The 20,226-nt window shown below is 31.4% G+C and overlaps 2 protein-coding genes across 2 annotated transcripts; both read right to left on the bottom strand.

The window, feature by feature from the left end:
• Positions 1–980: 980 nt before the first annotated feature.
• LOC132736099 (uncharacterized) lies at positions 981–3,699 on the bottom strand. The gene is made up of 2 exons (XM_060723177.1): positions 3,006–3,699; positions 981–2,597 (listed from the first exon to the last, which is right to left on the bottom strand). Exons 1-2 carry the CDS (start codon positions 3,347–3,349, stop codon positions 1,253–1,255), a joined length of 1,689 nt encoding a protein of 562 aa, XP_060579160.1. The 5' UTR covers positions 3,350–3,699; the 3' UTR covers positions 981–1,252.
• Positions 3,700–18,270: 14,571 nt separating this feature from the next.
• Positions 18,271–19,986, bottom strand: LOC132736105 (uncharacterized). The gene has a single exon (XM_060723185.1). The coding sequence runs from the start codon at positions 19,984–19,986 to the stop codon at positions 18,271–18,273; it is 1,716 nt and encodes a 571-aa protein (XP_060579168.1).
• Between the last annotated feature and the right edge of the window lie 240 nt (positions 19,987–20,226).

Here is a 20,226-nt window from a genome sequence, read left to right as displayed (position 1 = left end):
TTCCCGGTCTCCTGTCCCCTTCCCCTTTGTGGGCCTATTATTATTTTCTTTGAATTCCTAATCAGTTACAAATTATTTATCATTTAATGATTAACGTGTCTTTGCCCTGTCCTTTTTATGTTTGGGGTCCGCCTGGGCTCCTTACCATTGGTTCTTGTTGCTTGGTCATATGGGGGTTGCGTTCATTGAACGCTGCCTTTCCTTGTTGATCTTGTTTTTCATATTTTTTGATTTACCTGCCATTTAAACTTTTTTTACAAAACTGAATAATTTGATATAATCATATTGCATCAATATTTGTACACAATGATTTTTTAAATTTTTTATTCCTCTCTGAATAAACTAGCCTCATCAAATCATAAAACATGTATTTGATTTAGCTTAGAGTTGCCATTGTGATCGTGAAATCAAAGGTCCATAATGCCTAAGAGATGTTTTTATTTCTCAAAAACTGTCTTGAGGACATTGTTTAGTTTAAAAAAAATACACACTGACTTATTTCTCATCTACAACTATCCTTTGCTATTGCTTCCTTATATTTGGCAGTTAGCAAAGTGATTCGGTATTTTTTAAAGTAAAATAGTAATACTACTTGACTGTAAACACTAGGGTTTAAACCTTTGTAAGAAAATTTAATTTTTCATTAATTTGAGAACGGCATTTTACTTTCATGCATGGCATGTGGTTCTACTGTGACAGATGTCTTCTTCCTACAGTAAAATTTTTTGGACTTGGTTAAATTCTTTGCAGTGTATCATTATAAATTATAAACCCAACAGATCAATTGAATAAAAAAAACTATGTTTATTTTGGAGAATGTGGTCTGTAATGTAAATGCTTTGTGTATCATTTCTTTTAGATTTATATTTTTTGTAAATTTCAGAAGGTCTTCAATCTATGACAGCATTTGTAAAAAAATACTAGCAACTTTATTAATAACATACAACAATGATATTAAGAAACTATTAACATATACTTGGTATAAGAAATACAGCACATGAAAGAAAATGATATGATTTGAATACAACTTTTATTCAAAAAATTCTTCATTGCAAACATGAGCACATTTTAACTTTCTATGTAGTACATGTAACTTTTTTGAAGACAAAGAATCTCTGTATGACCATTTCTTATATACATACATATTATGTTTTCTGTCTTTTTTGTTACACATTTTTTACATTCATTCTTTCATTATTTTTGTTACAATAATCATTATTATGTGCTTGGTTGTATTCATTTTCATAACTGATCAGATATCATACACTTCAATATTGTTTTCATCATCTCTACTAATACACATCTTAGACATTTGTTGATTACAACAAACTGACCAAATTCTTGGTTTTCCCATGTCAGCTTTTATGACTTCTCCTATCAGCTGACCATCAGATGTAAACTGTAAAACATTATTAGGGGTATATCCACATACCAGCACACTACCTTCTTCAGTGAAATGACAATATATAGACAATTGTAATTGTTTACCATTAAATGTTCTTACAATCTGACCATTGCTGTCTAGTACTATCAGTCTTTTATTAGCATCAGCAGCATAAATCCTTGTAGCATCCTTACTGACAGCTATACTGCGTATAGAAGTGAAGAGTTTCTTTTCTGACCGGTCAGTACTAAACTGTTTAAGTTTCCTGCCAGTCATAGTGTAGATATAGACCGATGTTTCATCTGAAAAATATAAATGATTGTTTGCATATGCAAGACCACGACAGTCAAAATCAATTTTAATCTTGTCTATTGTTTCCATTTTTCTGTCTACAGAAATCAAATGAATTTCCTGTATGGAGTTAAATGTTACTGCTACTTGTGTTTCGTTAATTTTACATATTTGCCAGGACTTTCCAGGTAATTTATAGCAATCTGTAATTATATAATTGTGACAATCAAACTGTTTAAGCTTCATGTTGTTGAAATCAGCTAGGATTATTTTACCATTTTCCATATAGCAAGCACTGGTGATATGACAATTATAGTCATCAGACTTAACTTTGACACAGTATGATTGTCCTTCTGTAATCTGAAGTAGATCATCAGTCTTCATAGTTTTCGCTGTTAGCATGCCGATTGTTTTGTTTTGTTTCAGCTGTTGAAGGAGATTTCTGTCAGGTTGCAACTGTATGTCACTTACTGTAATCTTTATTTTGGTATCTTCTATAAATTTGTTGGCAACATTTTCAGTGTTTTCCCCCATCTTCACATGAACAAACACTTCAGCTTGATTTGGGTTTGTAGATGCTAATTTATCATAAGCTGATGTAACCTTTGCTTTGTGTGCTTGTAGCTGTTTAAGACCTTCTTCAATCTTGCCTTCAAGAAGTTTGAATTTATTTTCAATCTCATCTACAGAAATTTTCTCCAGCTTGTCAAGTTGGTCATTAATTTCTTGCCGGAATTTTCTGATATCGTCCAGTAACTCAGCCTTTCTTTTCAGAAGGTTCTGTTTATCCTGTTGAAATGTGTTAGCTTGTACAGCAAGAATCTTGGTTAATGCCTTCAGCTTTGTTTGAATTTCTCTTGAAGCTACGTGATAAGATTTGTTTTGGATAAATTCTGGTATGTAGAATATATCCTTACATGATCTGGAAAAAGGAATTAAGACTGTTTAGGAAACAAATCAGTTTGTAAAAGCCTCTGAAAGTAGAAGAATTGGTTATTTACTATAACAACATGTTTTAAAAATAAATAATTTATCTTATTAACTTATTAAGTTTTAACGTTAAACATGTAAACATTTAGTTTGCATCAGAGTGATTAGTATATTGGCCTCTACCTGACTAAAAGATTAATATATTAACCTCTATCTATCTGAAATAATGACTTATTTCCATTACCTGGCAAAATGGCATTTTAGTGATTTTCTTTTTGAAATTTAAAAATCGACTGACCTTCAGTTTATTGGTTAATGATCAATTGATGGAAAAACACTATGCAGGCCGACTCAATGGATTAAAGAATGATTGAAGTAAATAAATTAAATGAAATGTTACCTATGATCAATTGCCATACATGTAGAACAGCCGACATAATCATGGTTCTGACAGTACATATCAATGTGTTTATGACTGTGTCTGTCACATCTCTCTGCCGGTGCCCTCACCAGACCTTTACTGGTTCCTGACTTTACTTGAGATTTATCCAACACTTTGTGACCAGCTAATACAGGCACTTGATTGTGAACTTTTACACATTTTATACAGAAATAATCGTTGCAGTCTACACAGAATTTTTTACCTTCAATGTTTTTACCTTTATTTTTTTTACACATTGAACATAATACAACAAATATTTCATCAAAAAGAATATCCGTATTTATTTTTCCACCTGTAGCCATTTTTTTGATAATCTTATTGAAACCTGTTAACTCAGTTGATCTATACTACCTCTAAATATAGATATAGCTTGTCCTTATTTAATTTTACAGTAATTTCAAAGTAATTTGAAAATAATTCTTTGCAATTAATTTTTTATTCCGACGCTAATATTTCAATCATCTTTTTCACTGCTTTCTCAACAATATAACTAAAATCTGTCCTATCTTCATTTAAGAATAAATTTACCCCAAATAGTTTAACCTTTATAGAGATAAAGTTACGGTCATGAATGTAGTAATCAAAACATGTCATATCTCTCACAATGTATTCACTACATTAAAATATTGTTCCGATTTGCTTTTTAATGCATAGACTCTGTTGTCCAACTTTATAAATATTAACGTCTCAAACATGTGCGTTTTATTGTGAAATATTTGGACCAGGAAGTGATCTAAAAAGTATATAATTGTATTGTCATATGAACAGAATTTTTCAAGCGACATGTAAAACAAGACACTGACAATTCTGTCAGTATTTCTTTATTTGCCTAAAATGAAACACAATACCCAAAAATAATGTGTTTTTTTATTATTTTTTTCAATAAATAGTATTCAAATTTTAAAATATATTACATCCTTGCCAAAACTGTCAACCAGAGGATGTAATACATGCTTTTTGCATGGAAATGATGATATGATGAAAACAATGATAAAAGTTTGTGTTTTTTTAAAGCTATTTTTCAAAAACTTGGGTATAAACTTTCTCAATTGATAGTTTTATCATATCAGTGCTCTCTCTTCTTTAAACTCGACATTGTTTTATACAATTCAATATAATGAGAAGTTTTATTGGTTAAACTGTGTTTATTTATAACAACGAATGCCACATGAGGTCTTCATTCACCAGTTAAACTGAAAAATTACAGCGTCTGCATGACGTAAATCCCAACCAAAAAAGGAAAATTAACAGTTAATACCATCATTTGATTATTAACCACTGTATTTTCATCCGCAGATTTTTACAGGAGGTATTTCTAACCAATTGTACGGTTACTATCAGGAAGGTAATTTTGAGGAAAATGTAATTCAGGTGAGGGAAGATTTATGATAGACATGAGATGATGTGTGGAAACAAAATGTAGGTCAGTGTATATCTTTGTGCATTTTTCAGTAAAGAAAAAAAACCTTAGGCAAATAGACAAAATGTTTTTACGTATAGTTGCTGTGCAATTCGAGGCATGATAATGTGCATGCTGTTGTCAAACGGCGCATTTTGTTGGATGTATTAAATTTGTGGATGTCTTGTTTTATGAGAAAAAAGTAAAATGCAAATAACGTAATACAATAACGTGAATGTATTGATAATAGTTCTTAAGATGTAATAACTTTATGTTGACTGTTAAATTAGTAGATTGACCTTTCTACGAAATAGACAAAAATAAATTCTCCATGAATAAAAATAATTTTGCAGTACAGTTAAAGCAGCATATTTGCAGATTTTTGTTAAATTTTAAAAAAAAAGAAAGAGTAATATTTTCTTGACTTAATATAGCCTTAAGCACCTGCTATGAACAGGTTTATTTATAACAATCATATATATATACCTGTTTATACGATCCTATATTTAATGCATGTATGACATGCATACAAACGCCCCAACAGAAAAAAGCTGTATAACACTCGAGTATGTTCTCTAATGGTATTGCTGTCATAATGCCATTGATATTGTAGTTGAATATATATTTTAAATTTGACAATGTATATGACAAAAGGTTTACTATCTTGATCTATTACTTGTATTTGGAACACATGGATTTTACTGGAACCAGTTACACCTGTCACTACCACGCCTCGTCAGACCCTAGCCTTGTTAAATCAACTAGAGTCAAAATAGAAATATGTACTGGATAAAACATACTCGTATAATAAACCTATTACATTTTCTAGTTTGGTTTTTTACATTCATTCTTTACAATGGACAGTTATAATGTAGAATTAGGATAATGCAGTCACATGAGATAATGAATTATGATAAAAGGTCAAACGGTCGTAGCACAGACTTTTAAGTGATTGTTATTTACATTCAGCTGAACGGTGATAGGCATTTCCCTATATGCATCAGTTGTAACAATGGGTTAATAATTTTGATAATATCATTGTTTTGTATGATCTATAGCCTAACTGATAAACCAACATATAGTTTTTACAGCTTCTAAGTGCAGCTGGATAAAGCCCATCCCTATACCCCTTTATGATTAATTTGACAATGGCATAGCATATGGTTTTGTATAGGGTTGTTCCATTGATGAAAAGATCGGGAAGCAAACCTTACATATTCCAGCTCATTTATCATTATTCTTTTAAACTTTGATTTAATGTTTATTTATAGTTTGACATTAATTAGAATAGACAAGCTAATTTCAGAAATTAAATTTTCATATCTTAATCAAATTACAAGAAATGAATTAAAAGTTGGTTGATCAACCTTGATATCCCCAAAATTGATAATAGACAGGTCTTAAAATGGGAGCTGGACAAGTCCATTTAAAAAAATCAGCATGGTGCTAAGGCATAATTTATTGATTTATAACCTTGGCTGTACAAGGAAAGGAAGAGATTATTAAATTCATCCAGTCTTCTGCATCACACTTTGATTAATCTTTTTATCTACAAATCAGTATCTAGAAACCTACTAAAGGGGGAAAAGTTGAATCTTCACACACTTATTTAAGAGCATAATAGTAAGCCACTATCCAAGGTATTAACCCTTATGCTTAATACTTGAGGTACCCATGTTTGGTGTTATGAGAGGTAACATGGTTTAGGTCATAGTTGGTCTCAAACTCATGAGCTCTGTGTTTTGACAGTAAAGATATAGACCTTAACCACTAGGCCACAAACATCCTCATGTTATTATCATATTTTATTAAAAAGAGGGTTGTTACTTCAACAGTTAAAGTTACTGTCAAAGTAGATATCCTTTCAACTTAAAAGCTGAATTATCTCATTTTTGTATCTTTTAAAAAATTAAATATCATTTATTTGAAAATGTTTCTTAAAATCAATAACCAACCATTTGTAAGCTATTTGGATAGCTTCTTTACAAGAGTCTTAAGTCGATGTTGATAGGGATAATCAATTCATAAGCATCAAAATCAATGTCTTGTTTACCAAGGCTTCTAAATGAAATATCACCGCTTTTTCACTGGAACAGCACTGGTATGAGAAGGGACCATTCCCTAACTTTAAGGGTAAATAATATTTTAGCAAAGATGGAAGAAAAAAACTTGATGTAAATGGAATTTAAGTTAAAGACTATGATTTTAAAGATTTTGTTTAGGGGACGCAGACCTTAAATAAACAGCTCTGTAAATCTCCACTTTTCTGTAAAATATATCAAAACCAAAATGTGCAATTGTATAATATTTTGTTATGATTTTAAGGTAATCAAAATACACAACTGTTTAATACATTGACTGATTTCGTTTCTTATTCAAACATAATACGAAATTAATGCAATATATTTATAGGATATTTATAAAAAATACACAACAATACTTTAATAAAATGATGTTATTTAAGTGTCCAAAACTTATTCACATATTCTAACAAAAGTTGTTTTTTTTGTTTTTTTGTTTTTGTTTTTTTTTTTTTGTTTTTTTTTGGGGGGGGGGGTGATATATGTTCTGTTTGTGTATGCTTATTATGTTAATGTTGTAACAAAGTTTTTATTTCTCTAGACGTTTTTGTTATTTTTTTCCTGTGGAATGAGTCAGACAGGATCATTTACTGACTAATCTAATTAAAACAAAGATGAGAGAATATCATAGACCTTGAGTTAAACATGTACTTTATCTATTAATTTTATGAAACAATAAAAAAACAATAATTAGATAAATAGGATGGAATTATCCATACATTGGCTTAACTTATAAGGATGCCTGATTACTGTCTTGTTTTTTATTATAATAAAGATATTTAGGATTAAATATGTAGAATAAGAGTATAAATCAAAGGTATATTACATCGGAAGCTAAAGAAATTGTTAGCTTTACTAGCGTATATAATTTTAAATAAATAACTGTCTAATATGTTCTTCATAGGGAGTAGAGTTTTCCTTCAATTTGTCAACTACGAAATATCGTGTCTAGATCTTATACTACCTCATGTGACAGACGTTATTGTCTTATGTGACAGCGGGATTAACAGCGGAAGTGGAATAACCACCCTGGCAGCTTAATTGTTTCATTTCTTCTTTCATTTTTCAACTAAACAAAAACTGTTGTGATTAAATTATCATGATTAAATTCTATTGTAAATTACAATAGTTTTAGAAAAATTCTGTTTGTTGCTGCCGCTGTTGTTGTTCAATTTGCTTTGTAATTTAAATTTCGTACAGGATAGATATACATATGACTTGATCTGATTCATGGAGAACTAATTTATATTAACATATTGCAAAATTATTTCTAATATATCAGTAACTTTGTCTTGCTTATTCTTATTTTTAGCTTTCAAGTAGAATCAGCTGAGGAAAACGGAATCCCTAAAGAACACCAAAACCGGCAAAAATGAAATGTTTGATTGATTCTGCTCGTAGACGGTAATCAAAAATGTAAGCTACTATGCAAGCCCCCTAGCACCGGCATATGCAGAGTTAAACATTTAGACATGAAAATTAAACCTGTAAAACTTATATAGTTGTACAAGAGAAGAAAATACTCCAAGTACTGTTAGTACATTTGTTTATGTATATGTGCCATAACTTATCAAGACGCTAAATAATATCCAATGACAGCGGTACTTCATAATATTAACTGGTAACATCTAAATACCTGATTCAAATATGGTACAAGAAAAGCATTGATGCAAAGCATCAAAGGGCGTCCAAACAGCAGGTGCAGATGAACTAGTAGATATATGATGACAAGATATTCTTATAAACTTTTCAATGGTTCATTGGGTTTTACCAGAATTGTATATCACTTTTGAATGAACGGACGAAAGACATTGTTCATTATTTATAACTTTGATCGGCATGCTAGAAATTAGAATATTACTTGTTATTTCTTTATGATCGTGGTTATTAATAGCAACGGATATACATGTATACAATCATTTATAATCCATATGTGTAACGCATGATCAACACCATACTTGTAATTGTCCCTTATTATGTTATTGCAATTAACGAGGACCCCCTCTTAAGGTATCTGTTCACACTAAGTAACAATATGACACTTGTTATATTACCATGTTGATCATGTTGAGCATAATTGTTTATTATACAATAAATGTAATTTTCTATTTTAATAAAAAAAAAATACAGATTCTTATGAATATTGTTTCTTTTCTTTTTTGTGTGTGTTTTTATGCGCTATTTTAATACTGAGTTTTTACGTTTACTACTATTTTAAGAATTCAATTGTCATAATGATCGACGATTATAAGTCAAAACTTAACTGGAAAAAAGTCAGTAAATCATGGTTAATCTTTCAATTTATAATATTGTTTATTCTTAAACCATATACATGTACATTTGTATTTTTCTTTATCATTTTTTAAATTATCAATCAATTGAATAATTCATAAAATCTGATTTGTAACTTTGAATAATTCCTCGGAATCTTTACTAAACACGAATAACAAATTATATAAAATGTTTTAAAGTTGATAGTGTCATATTAATGCCATAAAAATGTACATTTTTTCTTCAATTATTGTACATATTTATTGTTTTTATCTCATATAGATAAAATATAACATGCGATTTGTGTTGTTGTTTTTTTTTCGAATTGTATGTTTATGTATAATAATAATCAATCAATTCGAGAGTTGATCTGTGTTTATTAATTAGTGTAACCAAACTAAGTGACAAACATTCATTTTTTGAAAAAAAAGCTTATTTATCTGTAAAATATTTGTTCTGTTCTGTAACGATATCTACTCCAAAACAGGGAGAGACCGGACAATAAACGTGTGGTACTATTCGCGGGTAATTAGTAAATCCCGGGAGAGACCGGGAATTACCGATAGGAGTACAACCTTCCATAAATAGATTTTCGGAATATTTAGGTCATCAACTCATCATTCTATTAACAGCTTTCGGAATAACATACCATAATAACCCACTGTGTACTACAAAATGATAAGCAAAAATACCCCGAAGAGCGCGATTTATTGACGGAAAAGGTTATTTCATTTGAAAATGTTTGCATGCGAAATTCTCCAGTTCGCCATTCATTGTACATATCGCGACTAATTAATAATCAAGCACCCTCATACCGATCGGAATGATCGGCTTTTATTATTGGCAACTATAAAAGGCTCGAGAAGTTGCTGTCGCCCTTTCACAAAATCTCATTTCATTCCAATAGGCGCCGCGCTTCGGCGCGGACGCCAATTATCAGGCGTAAAGATTATTTAATCATTAAATCGAATTGTCGGGAAAATATATAACTATATTTTATATATCTTGTCAAATTTAAATACCTAAAAATATAATTCATTAAAGGAATGCTTATAGTTAAATATAGCACGGTAAAAAATATATGCCATTTTTTCTTACAAAATGAAAGTTTCACAAATGTCTTGCAATGGCTTGTAATTAGTTTTAGTCTAAATATACGTATTTTTTTCCTATTACAAATAAGTATTCCAAATACCAGTAAATTTCTGTAATATAATTTGAACGGTTTTACTGTTTTCATACATTAAATATATATCAATTACATAATTTAGAGTTCAAATGCTTGGAAATAAGACTCTTTCATAGTATCGCAACAGTTAGGCCATTGTTTCAATGTCATATATGAATCGAAAAGTTACTTCAAAGATGACTTTGATTGCATTTATGCGAGTCAATTTTTTCACCAGTTAATGTTAGGAAATTGCTCCCTTACGTAAATGGTAATGTACTTTGGTCTTTTTTTATTTTCGTTGTGTGTTGAATGTCCCTCAGATAAGCTCAATGCAGTAGTTACAGCAATAACGAAACATTCTTGCTTAGTTTTAAAATACGAGGGGTTATCCAAAAAATCGTGGACTTTTTATATATCTTTTGAACGTCAACGTGTATTGTAATGAAATTTTATCAGCATACATTGTAGAATATTATCAACATGTTTTGAAACGAACAGTTATCTGCGTCAATAAATAATTATTTTATATAAAAAAGCACATACACGGCACCCGGCGCACGGTAGAAAAAGGCAGTTAATCATCGTATATTTTTTGCTTAAAAAACTACTAATTAACGTAGACAACCCGTTAAACATCGTATATTACTTCTATGATGTCATATAACAGAGAAAATAAAATTTCACTATCGTTATTGTTTAAGTGGCATAGAAAAATTAGTGATGAACATTACTTTGTGAAGCAGAATTGGTTATTGACTGCGTAACGTTGAAGCATAAGTTGTACGTTACATACTAACGTTATGTCGTTGACGTCAATTTTTGAGTGCGCCGCTGTCGCTAACATGTGTTTATGTAACATTAAATATTGTTGTAATATAAGAAGCTGTTTATTTGTTATTTATTCTTCTAAGCAGTGCAAGAATTTCAAATCAATATCTCAAATATCTTTTATGCAATAAAAAAAAGTCCGCGAATTTTTGGATAACCCCTCGTACTTCCAACGGTTTAACACCTTTGGATTCATTGTCCATTTTTGTATGTGGTATATCACAAGCATATCATTTAGTAGCTAAACTTTAATCAACCACACATATCATGTAAAAAGACAAACACTATAAAGATATTTCCAAAATAAAAAAACAGTATTAGATTACATTATCATTTTCTGTTAGTGATGATGCATAACATTATTTTGTCCTATATAAGCAAGAGAAAAATGAGTTTACAAGGAGGCGTGAGTATCTTATGCGCACCACTTAATTATCTCGTGGTTAAGACTTAGAAACTCATGGTCACGACATAGTATCTCGTGCGCACGAGATAAATAAAAACGTACCAATGTCACATGTATGCCAACGTATTTATGGGTTGTCATTTCATTGGGAAAATGATGAGTTAGCTTTGTTTGAGATGAAACAAAGCGATAGAACCACTGGGATGGTTTATTTATATCTTTTATGACCCAGTATCTTTCATTGCAAGTATATCTTTTAAAATATTAGAAACACCGAAATAGTTTGAGAACACAAAACAAACAGATCAGTTTTTCTAGAAAATTAATTCTAATTAACATTTTATCACGGAGTACACTGGAACAAACAAAGGAAAAATTAAAGTAAATGTCAAAAGTTACCTGATACTGTTTTTGAAGTCTCTTATATGTTTTCCTCAACCTGTAAAAATATCTAAACTCTAAAGCTTAAAATTGTTTCTTGCATTGTTTGATAATACAAAAATTGTCATTTTTTTGATTTTGTAAATCCCTAAACAGATGAAAAACTTAAAGCACTAAACAATCGATTTTCTATTTTCATAGCAGTTCTTTAATTGATTTACAAGAAGCAGTTTAATCTTGCAATAGTGTAAAGCTACAACTTACAAAATATACTATAAAACTCAAAAACGTTACAATCATGTGATAAAGTTTTGTCAAAACATGTCTCTGTAATTTGTTGCAAACGAATTTTGTACTTTTGATAATGACTGCATGAATAACTCTCAATATTCTTCCGTATGTTCTTATACTGCCAATAAAACAAAATGACCACAAGAAATTTAGCATCGCCGTGCATATGGATAATTTAACGCCGTGCATATGGATAATTTAAAAATCACGATGATCCTGTATTATAAAGTGATAACATTATTTCTGTCAGCTGATAAAATTTCATATATAAAATTTACTTACACGTGGCTACTTGGATCAAGTAAATGAACTTGTACAAGTTATTAATATATGATTAATATATTTTACTAATATTCTGTATTAGGAGTTTTCATTCTGAGGAGACATTTGTTAAAATGAAAATAAGAAGAAAAGTGTGACAAGTTAAAAACAAATATGTACGTTATTCTTTATAACATTTATAACATGGTAAGATTATCGATGAGTTAAAACAATAAGGTCAACTTGATTGTGAAAGTTGATGGTAAATACTCGTATCAAAGGTTTCTTGAGAACAATCTGTATTCATAGTTCTTCATAGCTTCCAGCAACGAGTTTCTTTCTTCGAACAACAATTTTGTTACACTAGAGATCTCTTTACAAGAAAATTGCTCTCGCTAGATAAAATCAACTGCTGTTTTTTATAGAAAAGGCAAAATATTGACAAACGATTTCTAAATTAACGATATCTTCTTCATTAAAGTCTTTACTGTTACTCTACTTTGTGGTTACTCATTTGGTACGATACCTGAAATGGAAGTAGCAAAACAGTCTCGGTCTAAAACAAGCATTTTGACGAAGCTGACCGACGACGTTAACTGTCTTTCGCTAGATGATTCGACTACAACCAACTTTCAAGAATGCATTCAAAACATTTTGACAGTAAATTTTGAACAATTAAATAAAGATGAACTATCATATTTGTGTGAAAAAAATTTAAAAAAAATAGTAAAATCAGCGATACAAGATATAAACAACTTTGAAGATTTAATGAGAAATGTTGAATTATATTGTTGCCTAGCCACTTTTTGGGAACTATTTCTCATATACCGCTTTAGTTTTCAGTCCATGTTAGAAGTGAACGCCGAGTCTGTCAAGAATGTTATTGATGCATAACAGGAAAATGATCAGTATGTTCTCGAGTTTTTGTACAAACCTACAGTGGAAAATGTGAAATTGTTCTACGAAGTACTACAAGGTGACTGGCCATTATCAAGGGCATTCTGTGAAAGGCGTGGTCTTTTGGTAGAAGATTTGGTGGTTTTAGATAAAGGAGTGTATAAAATTGAGTCGGTTGCAGACAAAACAAAGCTATATACAGTCAGCGATTCATATTTACGATCTGGAGAGGTCATTGGTTGCCTTTTTATGGAGTCAAGTCGTAGGAAGGGAAAAAATGTCTTCTCTTTTCAGATAGAGTCACATTTTGTTGGTGCGTCAGAAAGCGCTCGTCATCTTTGATTAACAGATTCAAAAGAATTCTGGTATGTACTGAAATTGCGTGGGAATACACCAATAGACAAAGAATGTTACATGATATGGTTAAAATCAGATATTAAGAAATGCTTGTGCCAAGAAAGGAAGGATTCAAGCTTCCTTGCCTTGCCTTTTGGTCAGCAGACAACATGTCTGTCAACGCCAAAGGATATAGGTTCAAATTTTTTATGGACAATCGAATCTTTATGAATTAAAAAAAACACATGTAGATATGTAAGCTTTAAATCCCTCGCTTGATGGTATAAAATGGTTAAATGTTTATTGTTGTAAATCATATGAAACAATTTTACCATAAACGGATCGAGGTGGCAATGATAAAGTTTGATGACCATATCTATATTCCTATTCAATATATGTGCATATCCAGTATGTATGATGCTCATAGCCGATTTAGTACATTATAACTTTATATTTAATATTGTGTTCATACAATGTCGATTGTTCTGTGATTTTACTCAGTATTATTATTATTCAATGAGATATTGGTGTTGCTGACTGAAAGAAAATAAAGACATTGGCTACGTGCCATCACATTTTAAATTGAATATACATGTCTGCCTATAATGTGAATCATTTATTGACATTAATCTTTGAATAGCAGTTATGTAAAAGTTATCTTCGGTTCATGGTCTTATTATCAAAGCTATGTTGATATATTCTAATCTTATTTAGATATAATGCATTAAATGTTTGCTTAACAGATGATAAACCTGATTTGTTGACCTATTGTTTGATCTGTATAGTTGAAATGCAAATAAATCAGTGTATTAAATACATGATAGAATTACGTTGAAGCGTTTAGTAAAAACCCACCCTGTGAATAATGTTGAATTCTACTTTCTGAGGGTTTTTTTACCGGAGGCCAGCACAACTTGCTAAGTAATTTACAATATTGATGAGAATTAATCCGTGAATCAATTCGACGTCAGCATAACTCGGTATAATTCTCCCAAAAGTATAACTAATGAATCATTAAGTTCCATTTTAACTATTCATAGAAAACTGTTTAGTCGAGTGGGCTCTTACGAAGTTAGATACTATTAAGTGACTAATTGTCGCTTCTAAATTTACCGATTTATGGACACATCTCGATTAGTTCTGTTCTTTATGAGAGCATTTTACTGAATACTGGTACAGCCTTTATAGTTTAAGTTTCATAAGATTTTTAGCATGTTAGGTTAGGTTAGGTTTTTTCACAATGAAAGTAATTATTTTTGAAAAACGGATAGAAAGAATAACCTGAAAATTTGCACACAATTATTGTTATAAACATACACCAAACTGTATAAAGGTCACATAAAATATATATATCATGTCATGTCAAAACACCTCTATGGTACACATCTATAAAATACATCTAAAATGAACTCCTTGCAAGCATGATTGTTAGCAGAATTAGGCAAAAAGTATGTTTTGCAATACCATTGAATTGAAATGTTTTCTCCCTCACGTCCCGGTCTTAAAGGAAGTAAAATATGTTGAGAAACTGAGGAAATGCAAATGAAAATCAGTTACTTTAAAAAAGCCATGTACTTTGACACATACATGTAATTTGAATAAATTTCTTGTGATTAAAATACATTGATATTGAATCAATATATCTAACACGAACTGCATTTTCTCTATACTTTATACTAAACGCTAGTCTCACTTAAGGTGACAACGGAGTCAATTATCACTGAAAATACCTAAAATGAGATTTTTTGCTAAGTAGATTAATCAACCTTTTCTGAACACATTCGTGATTTAATTTTGGAAGCAGTTAGTCCAAAAAATGTGTTTTTAAACGTTTTAAAACGGTACCTATACTATTTGTATCTGCTATTCGCGTAACCTGTCGATTATCGATAACGCTCCGCCCCGTGTTGAGGCATCAATGAGGGAAATCGCTAGTTCCATATATCTGTGAATTACAGGTCCATACTGGTCCATACTTCTCGTAATACATGTATCGTACAACTACCGTACATCTTTTATGAACATCTCAACATTTAGCCTTTTTTATAAATTAAGAAATTGTCGGCCAATGTACGTAACATAATGTATGAAACATAAATAATTAAGCATAGCGGCAAATCGCACGACCACGGGGTTGATTAAAAATGTAGTTGCTAAAATATCCATAATGTGTCTGTCCCGTTAATCTGATAGATATTACACTGAGTTGATAGACTTTTGTACGGATTCAAGGGCTTACTTTACATTCAAACTCGTTTTCTAACAATGTCAAGTAAAACAACAACAAAAACAGACAACATTTTTTATGTGAACACCTATATGACTTGTGGTAAGGTGTCCCTGACAATTTCTAAACCATTTTAGATTGTCTAAGGATGATTATTTCTCTTTGAATAAAAAGAAAAGATATTAAAATATATTCTCAGTAAAAATAAATTGTTCGCCAGTAAATCGGACACAGTACTAATAAATCTGGGACAAAGTATGGAATTTATTGTCTATCCCGGTAGAAACTGGATCTCTATGCCGTGCATAGATGATATTCATGATGGCCAGATCATAATGATCGACTAATACCTTTTATTTCTATTAAAATATGTGAAGCATTATCAATTTGGTGGAAAAAATATATAATATCCCGTTCTTATTTGTACATCGATCTACCATGGACTTTAAAAAACTGTCGATGCTCAGTTTTTTGTTATTTTATTTTACATTTTAACGGAATTTCATATACGAATACACAGGCAGAGTGACACTGGTATAATACAATAATAATGCTGATGATAATAAAAATAAACTTCAAAAAGGAAACAATTAAATACCCCGCTAGCGGTGCGCAAATGCGTTCCATTTCCCCCCCACTGAGTGCCTCAAATTTTACCGATAGTCACGTGACATGTGCGACAGATACCAGACGCACAGTAAATCACGTTAAGAATTGAAGAAATTTCGGCTATAAACTGATATTAATAAGCAGCTTTTTAATTGGTCAGATGTCACTGGGTCATAAAATGTTGTAAGACTATGTTACCGCAACGTGTGACCCTCTCTGGTGCGATATTTGTGTATTATGCAATTATTTAGCGTGAAACGTAGGGGTCCGAGAGAGAACAGCCGATTTATGACACTTCGTTTGACGCGGGTCGGACTAACTTTGAATCGGCATAACTTTTTTAATAATCAAGCAATTAACATGCGGTTTAAAGCACATGAAAGGAAATTCATTTACGGAGGGAACCGTGTCAGGGATTTTTGTTTGCTCAATCAGCGACTTAATTATCTTTAATTACGTAATATGTATGGTGAAAAAAGTCGCATAAAATGTTTGACGTTACGTAATATTTTTTTGAGAAAAGATAGAAAAAATTTGAGACACGGTTCCCTAGATAATATAAGTATGGTTATTTTCCAAAAGTTTGATGACAAAAAAATAAAAAATGACTTTGATATGACGATTTAAAATTTTAGGATTTTTATTCAAAATCAATCATTTACAAAGGCATTTTTTTCAAATATGTTATTTTTTATGATGATCAACGACATTTAATGCACAAAGATTAAATAAATAACAATTATTACTAAAATAACTTGGTTTAAATGACATTTATGTGTGTACCACGGAAAGTGTCTGTTGTCACCTTAACAATAATTAATGGTGTTGGAATTATTTGAGAATTGTTTCAAAGAGACTTTTAAACCGGTATGAAATAAAACTTGGCATTGATTAAAGAGGTCTTGTTATTCATTTTTCTCTACAGCAACTCCTTTAAAGCTGACTCTTGGGAATTAGAACTTAAATGTCATATTACATGTGATATCATTCTTATCCGGATTGTTATAATTTTTCCTTAACTTTATCCAAGACATCTTAAGTTTAAGAACGTACATCATTATTTGAAAAATATTTGGAATGGAACTACATATTGGTCTATATCTATTTAGTATCCAGCAATTTGATATCACTTAAAGTGTATAAAAGAAAGTGTTCCATGTCTTTCATATAAACCTTAGTCTTCCCATTCTTTATTAAGAATGTATATTATGTACAGATCTATGTTGATGAAAATATTGTACGATTTCAACAATAGTCTGAGTAATGGGTGGATTTCATTCAAATTTAGGCGATCCCTTTTAAGTTATGATGGCAAACAATTCTAATTATTATCCATAACTATTGCTGATATTTATGTATTTTTAACCCATAACATTTTACATTTAGAACATTGAAAAAAGAGGGAATAAATTTATTCGTGTACAACCAATCTCTTAGCAGTATTGTGCCTTCATCAACGGTGTCAATGTTAATAACATCTCACGTAACAAGTCCATATCCACAGCAATATGGCTAAGTCGCCGATTTATATAAAAGTTACTATTGACCCTGTGAAAATTCAAGAAAATAATTGCTGCGATGAAGTGCTCAGTGTTTTGAAAGCTGTGCGACCAGTCTGGTTTAATAATGATGAGGCAAACTCATTAAAATCAAAGGTTGGATTTTTGCAGTTCATGATGTCACCACAGGCGCTAGTCACATAATCAAATATTTTATCCTGGATTGACGGGTTTTCGATACGACAAGACATTTTTGGCAATTTTCTTTAGTAAAAAACAAACAGAAATATAAAAAATATAGCCTTACCTTTAATTTAACTTATTTTCTTGTCAATCACATGTTTTCAATTATTTAATCAATGTTATTCCTTTTGAAAATATTCCACAAAAGTCATATATAAATCTGTCCTTCCAGAAAAAAATTGACGTATATTCGAGACTCCAAAATTGAAGAGTACCACATGTACAGTCACTACCCAAAAGTCTTGTAACAATATAAAAATAACTGTAAACATTAAATTTAAAACATAAACTGTTTGAACTTGTAGTGTTATTTCTTATATGGATTACTCCTCAGTATTTTCAGTGTTATGGCATGGACAGATGAAGACATCATGTGTCCTCACTACAGTCTCTTTGCAACAGTACTTTAGATGTGTCCAGTGATTGCAAGACTGGAAGTCACATTGAGCCCATGAAGTGAACACCAGAGAAACACAGTTTTGTAGTTCTTTTGGTTGAAAAAGTTTACAAACACAACATTTCTCATCATCTGAAACATCTGAAGAATCTTCAGAGTCAGAGCTAGCAACCACTTTTTGACGTTTATGTACCTTATTTGTTTTACCTTTGCCACTTGCAGACCTTTTCGTTTTTGATTTGGAATACTTTGAACTCATTTCATTTTGATGATCAGTAATTTGTTTTTCAATTTCAGAAGTTGTAATTGATTTCCCAGATACAATTTTACTCAAAATAGCGTTTTTTGTCTTTTGTTCAAACCTTTGTTTATTTACTATTACTGTCTCTGCAGCTTTAAAGAATGAATGTGGTTCTTTTGAAATTTGGTTCTGATTTTCAGTAGAACACGCTGGCTGAGGTAAATCAGATGAGGAGCATGATTCAGACTGTGTTGTTGAATAGGCCTTAGATGGTGCCAGTTGACTGTCTGTAATAACAGCAGGGTTAAAAGGAAATATACCACTGCGTTTAAATGATGACCTTAGATTTACAACAGACAGAGCTGAAGCATATGCTGGACACACCAAGGAACAAATATTGTACCTTGTAATTTTAGATGCTGGATTGTTCCTCAAAAATTTTTGACATTCAGAATTGTATATTCTTTGGAGAGGGCCAAAACATCCAACATCTAAAGGTTGTAGAATATGACTTGTATGAGCTGGCAATACCATGAGGATAACATGATGATCTTTTGCCCAGTTGATAACTTGAAGATTTATATGTGACTTATGACCATCATAAATTAGTAGAACAGGTGTTTCACTATTGGGTCTCTGTACATATTTAAGAAAGTGAGTTTCCAGATACTCAAGAAAAATGGCAGTATTCGACCAGCCACTGTCTGTAACGGTGCCTTGTGCTCCTGGTGATGACCCCTCCATTAACTCACTCCTCATTCTCTGTCCCTTGAAAATAAAGTAGGGAGGAATTTGAGAACCAATAGCATTACCACAGGCTAAAATAGTAGTGGTGGATGAGCGGGCAGAGGTTATTGCTGGAGTTGTTTTACTCGTACAAACAATGTAAGGTGGGCTGTGTTCAGTCTGGACACCCTTCTCATCAACATTATAAATTAGTTCAGGGCTGTCCATCAAATTATTGTCCTTCAATACAGACTGGAGGTTAGCAAAGAAAGAAGAAATTGCTTCCTTAGAAGAAGCCTGTGCTCTGTAATTGGAAAGTGCTCTTGGTTTCAAAACTTTCATCTCAGGCCATCTATCCATAAAGCCACGGAACCATCTATCACTGAGTGGATGATTCTTATCCCGTAAGCCAAGAAATAAGGCAAAGTTACTGGCTTGAGAGGTGACTTCAGTACGGGAATACCCATACCCCAATTCTGCCATGGCTTTAAGATGCTGAACAAACAAAGCCTCTTGCTCTTGTGAGAATAAAGCCTGTGGTCCAGAGGATACAGTATCTGGATCTATTCTACCCAGGACACGGTCACGTAGAGTAGTCTGGGGTACACCATACTGGCGAGCAGCAGTTTTAATAGGCATAGAGGCATCTTTCACAGCTTGGTAAGCAGAAGTCATGGCTGTAGGACTATACAGCCTATACTTCATGGATGTTTTCAGAGGATTTGCCTAAAAGAAAAGAAAACCAAATTCTAAATAGTTGTTATAATGTTAATTTAAAGATAAAATACTTTTTAATAAGCTCAAAATGTTATAACAGGTAAGTATTTTTCAAACACCCTGTACTTATTTATAGACCATGAAAATCACATGACAATCATGTGACCTCAGATAGCAGACGATGCAGGACCCCCCATG

Source organism: Ruditapes philippinarum, unplaced genomic scaffold (genome assembly GCF_026571515.1).
Source record: "Ruditapes philippinarum isolate M1 unplaced genomic scaffold, ASM2657151v2 ctg5773_1_1_1_1, whole genome shotgun sequence".
NCBI classification, from domain to species: domain Eukaryota; kingdom Metazoa; phylum Mollusca; class Bivalvia; order Venerida; family Veneridae; genus Ruditapes; species Ruditapes philippinarum.
Note: the sequence above shows the minus strand (reverse complement) of the source record. Positions and strands in the feature narration are given on the sequence as shown.

What these genes read in the sequence shown, in the direction of transcription:
- LOC132736105 (XM_060723185.1), bottom strand. Translation starts at nt 19,986, where the DNA reads ATGACTTCTGCTTACCAAGCTGTGAAAGATGCCTCTATGCCTATTAAA.
- LOC132736099 (XM_060723177.1), bottom strand. Translation starts at nt 3,349, where the DNA reads ATGGCTACAGGTGGAAAAATAAATACGGATATTCTTTTTGATGAAATA. An exon ending in TGTATGGCAATTGATCATAG is followed by an intron (nt 2,598 to 3,005) that starts GTAACATTTCAT and finishes TCCTTTTTCCAG; the next exon opens with ATCATGTAAGGATATATTCT.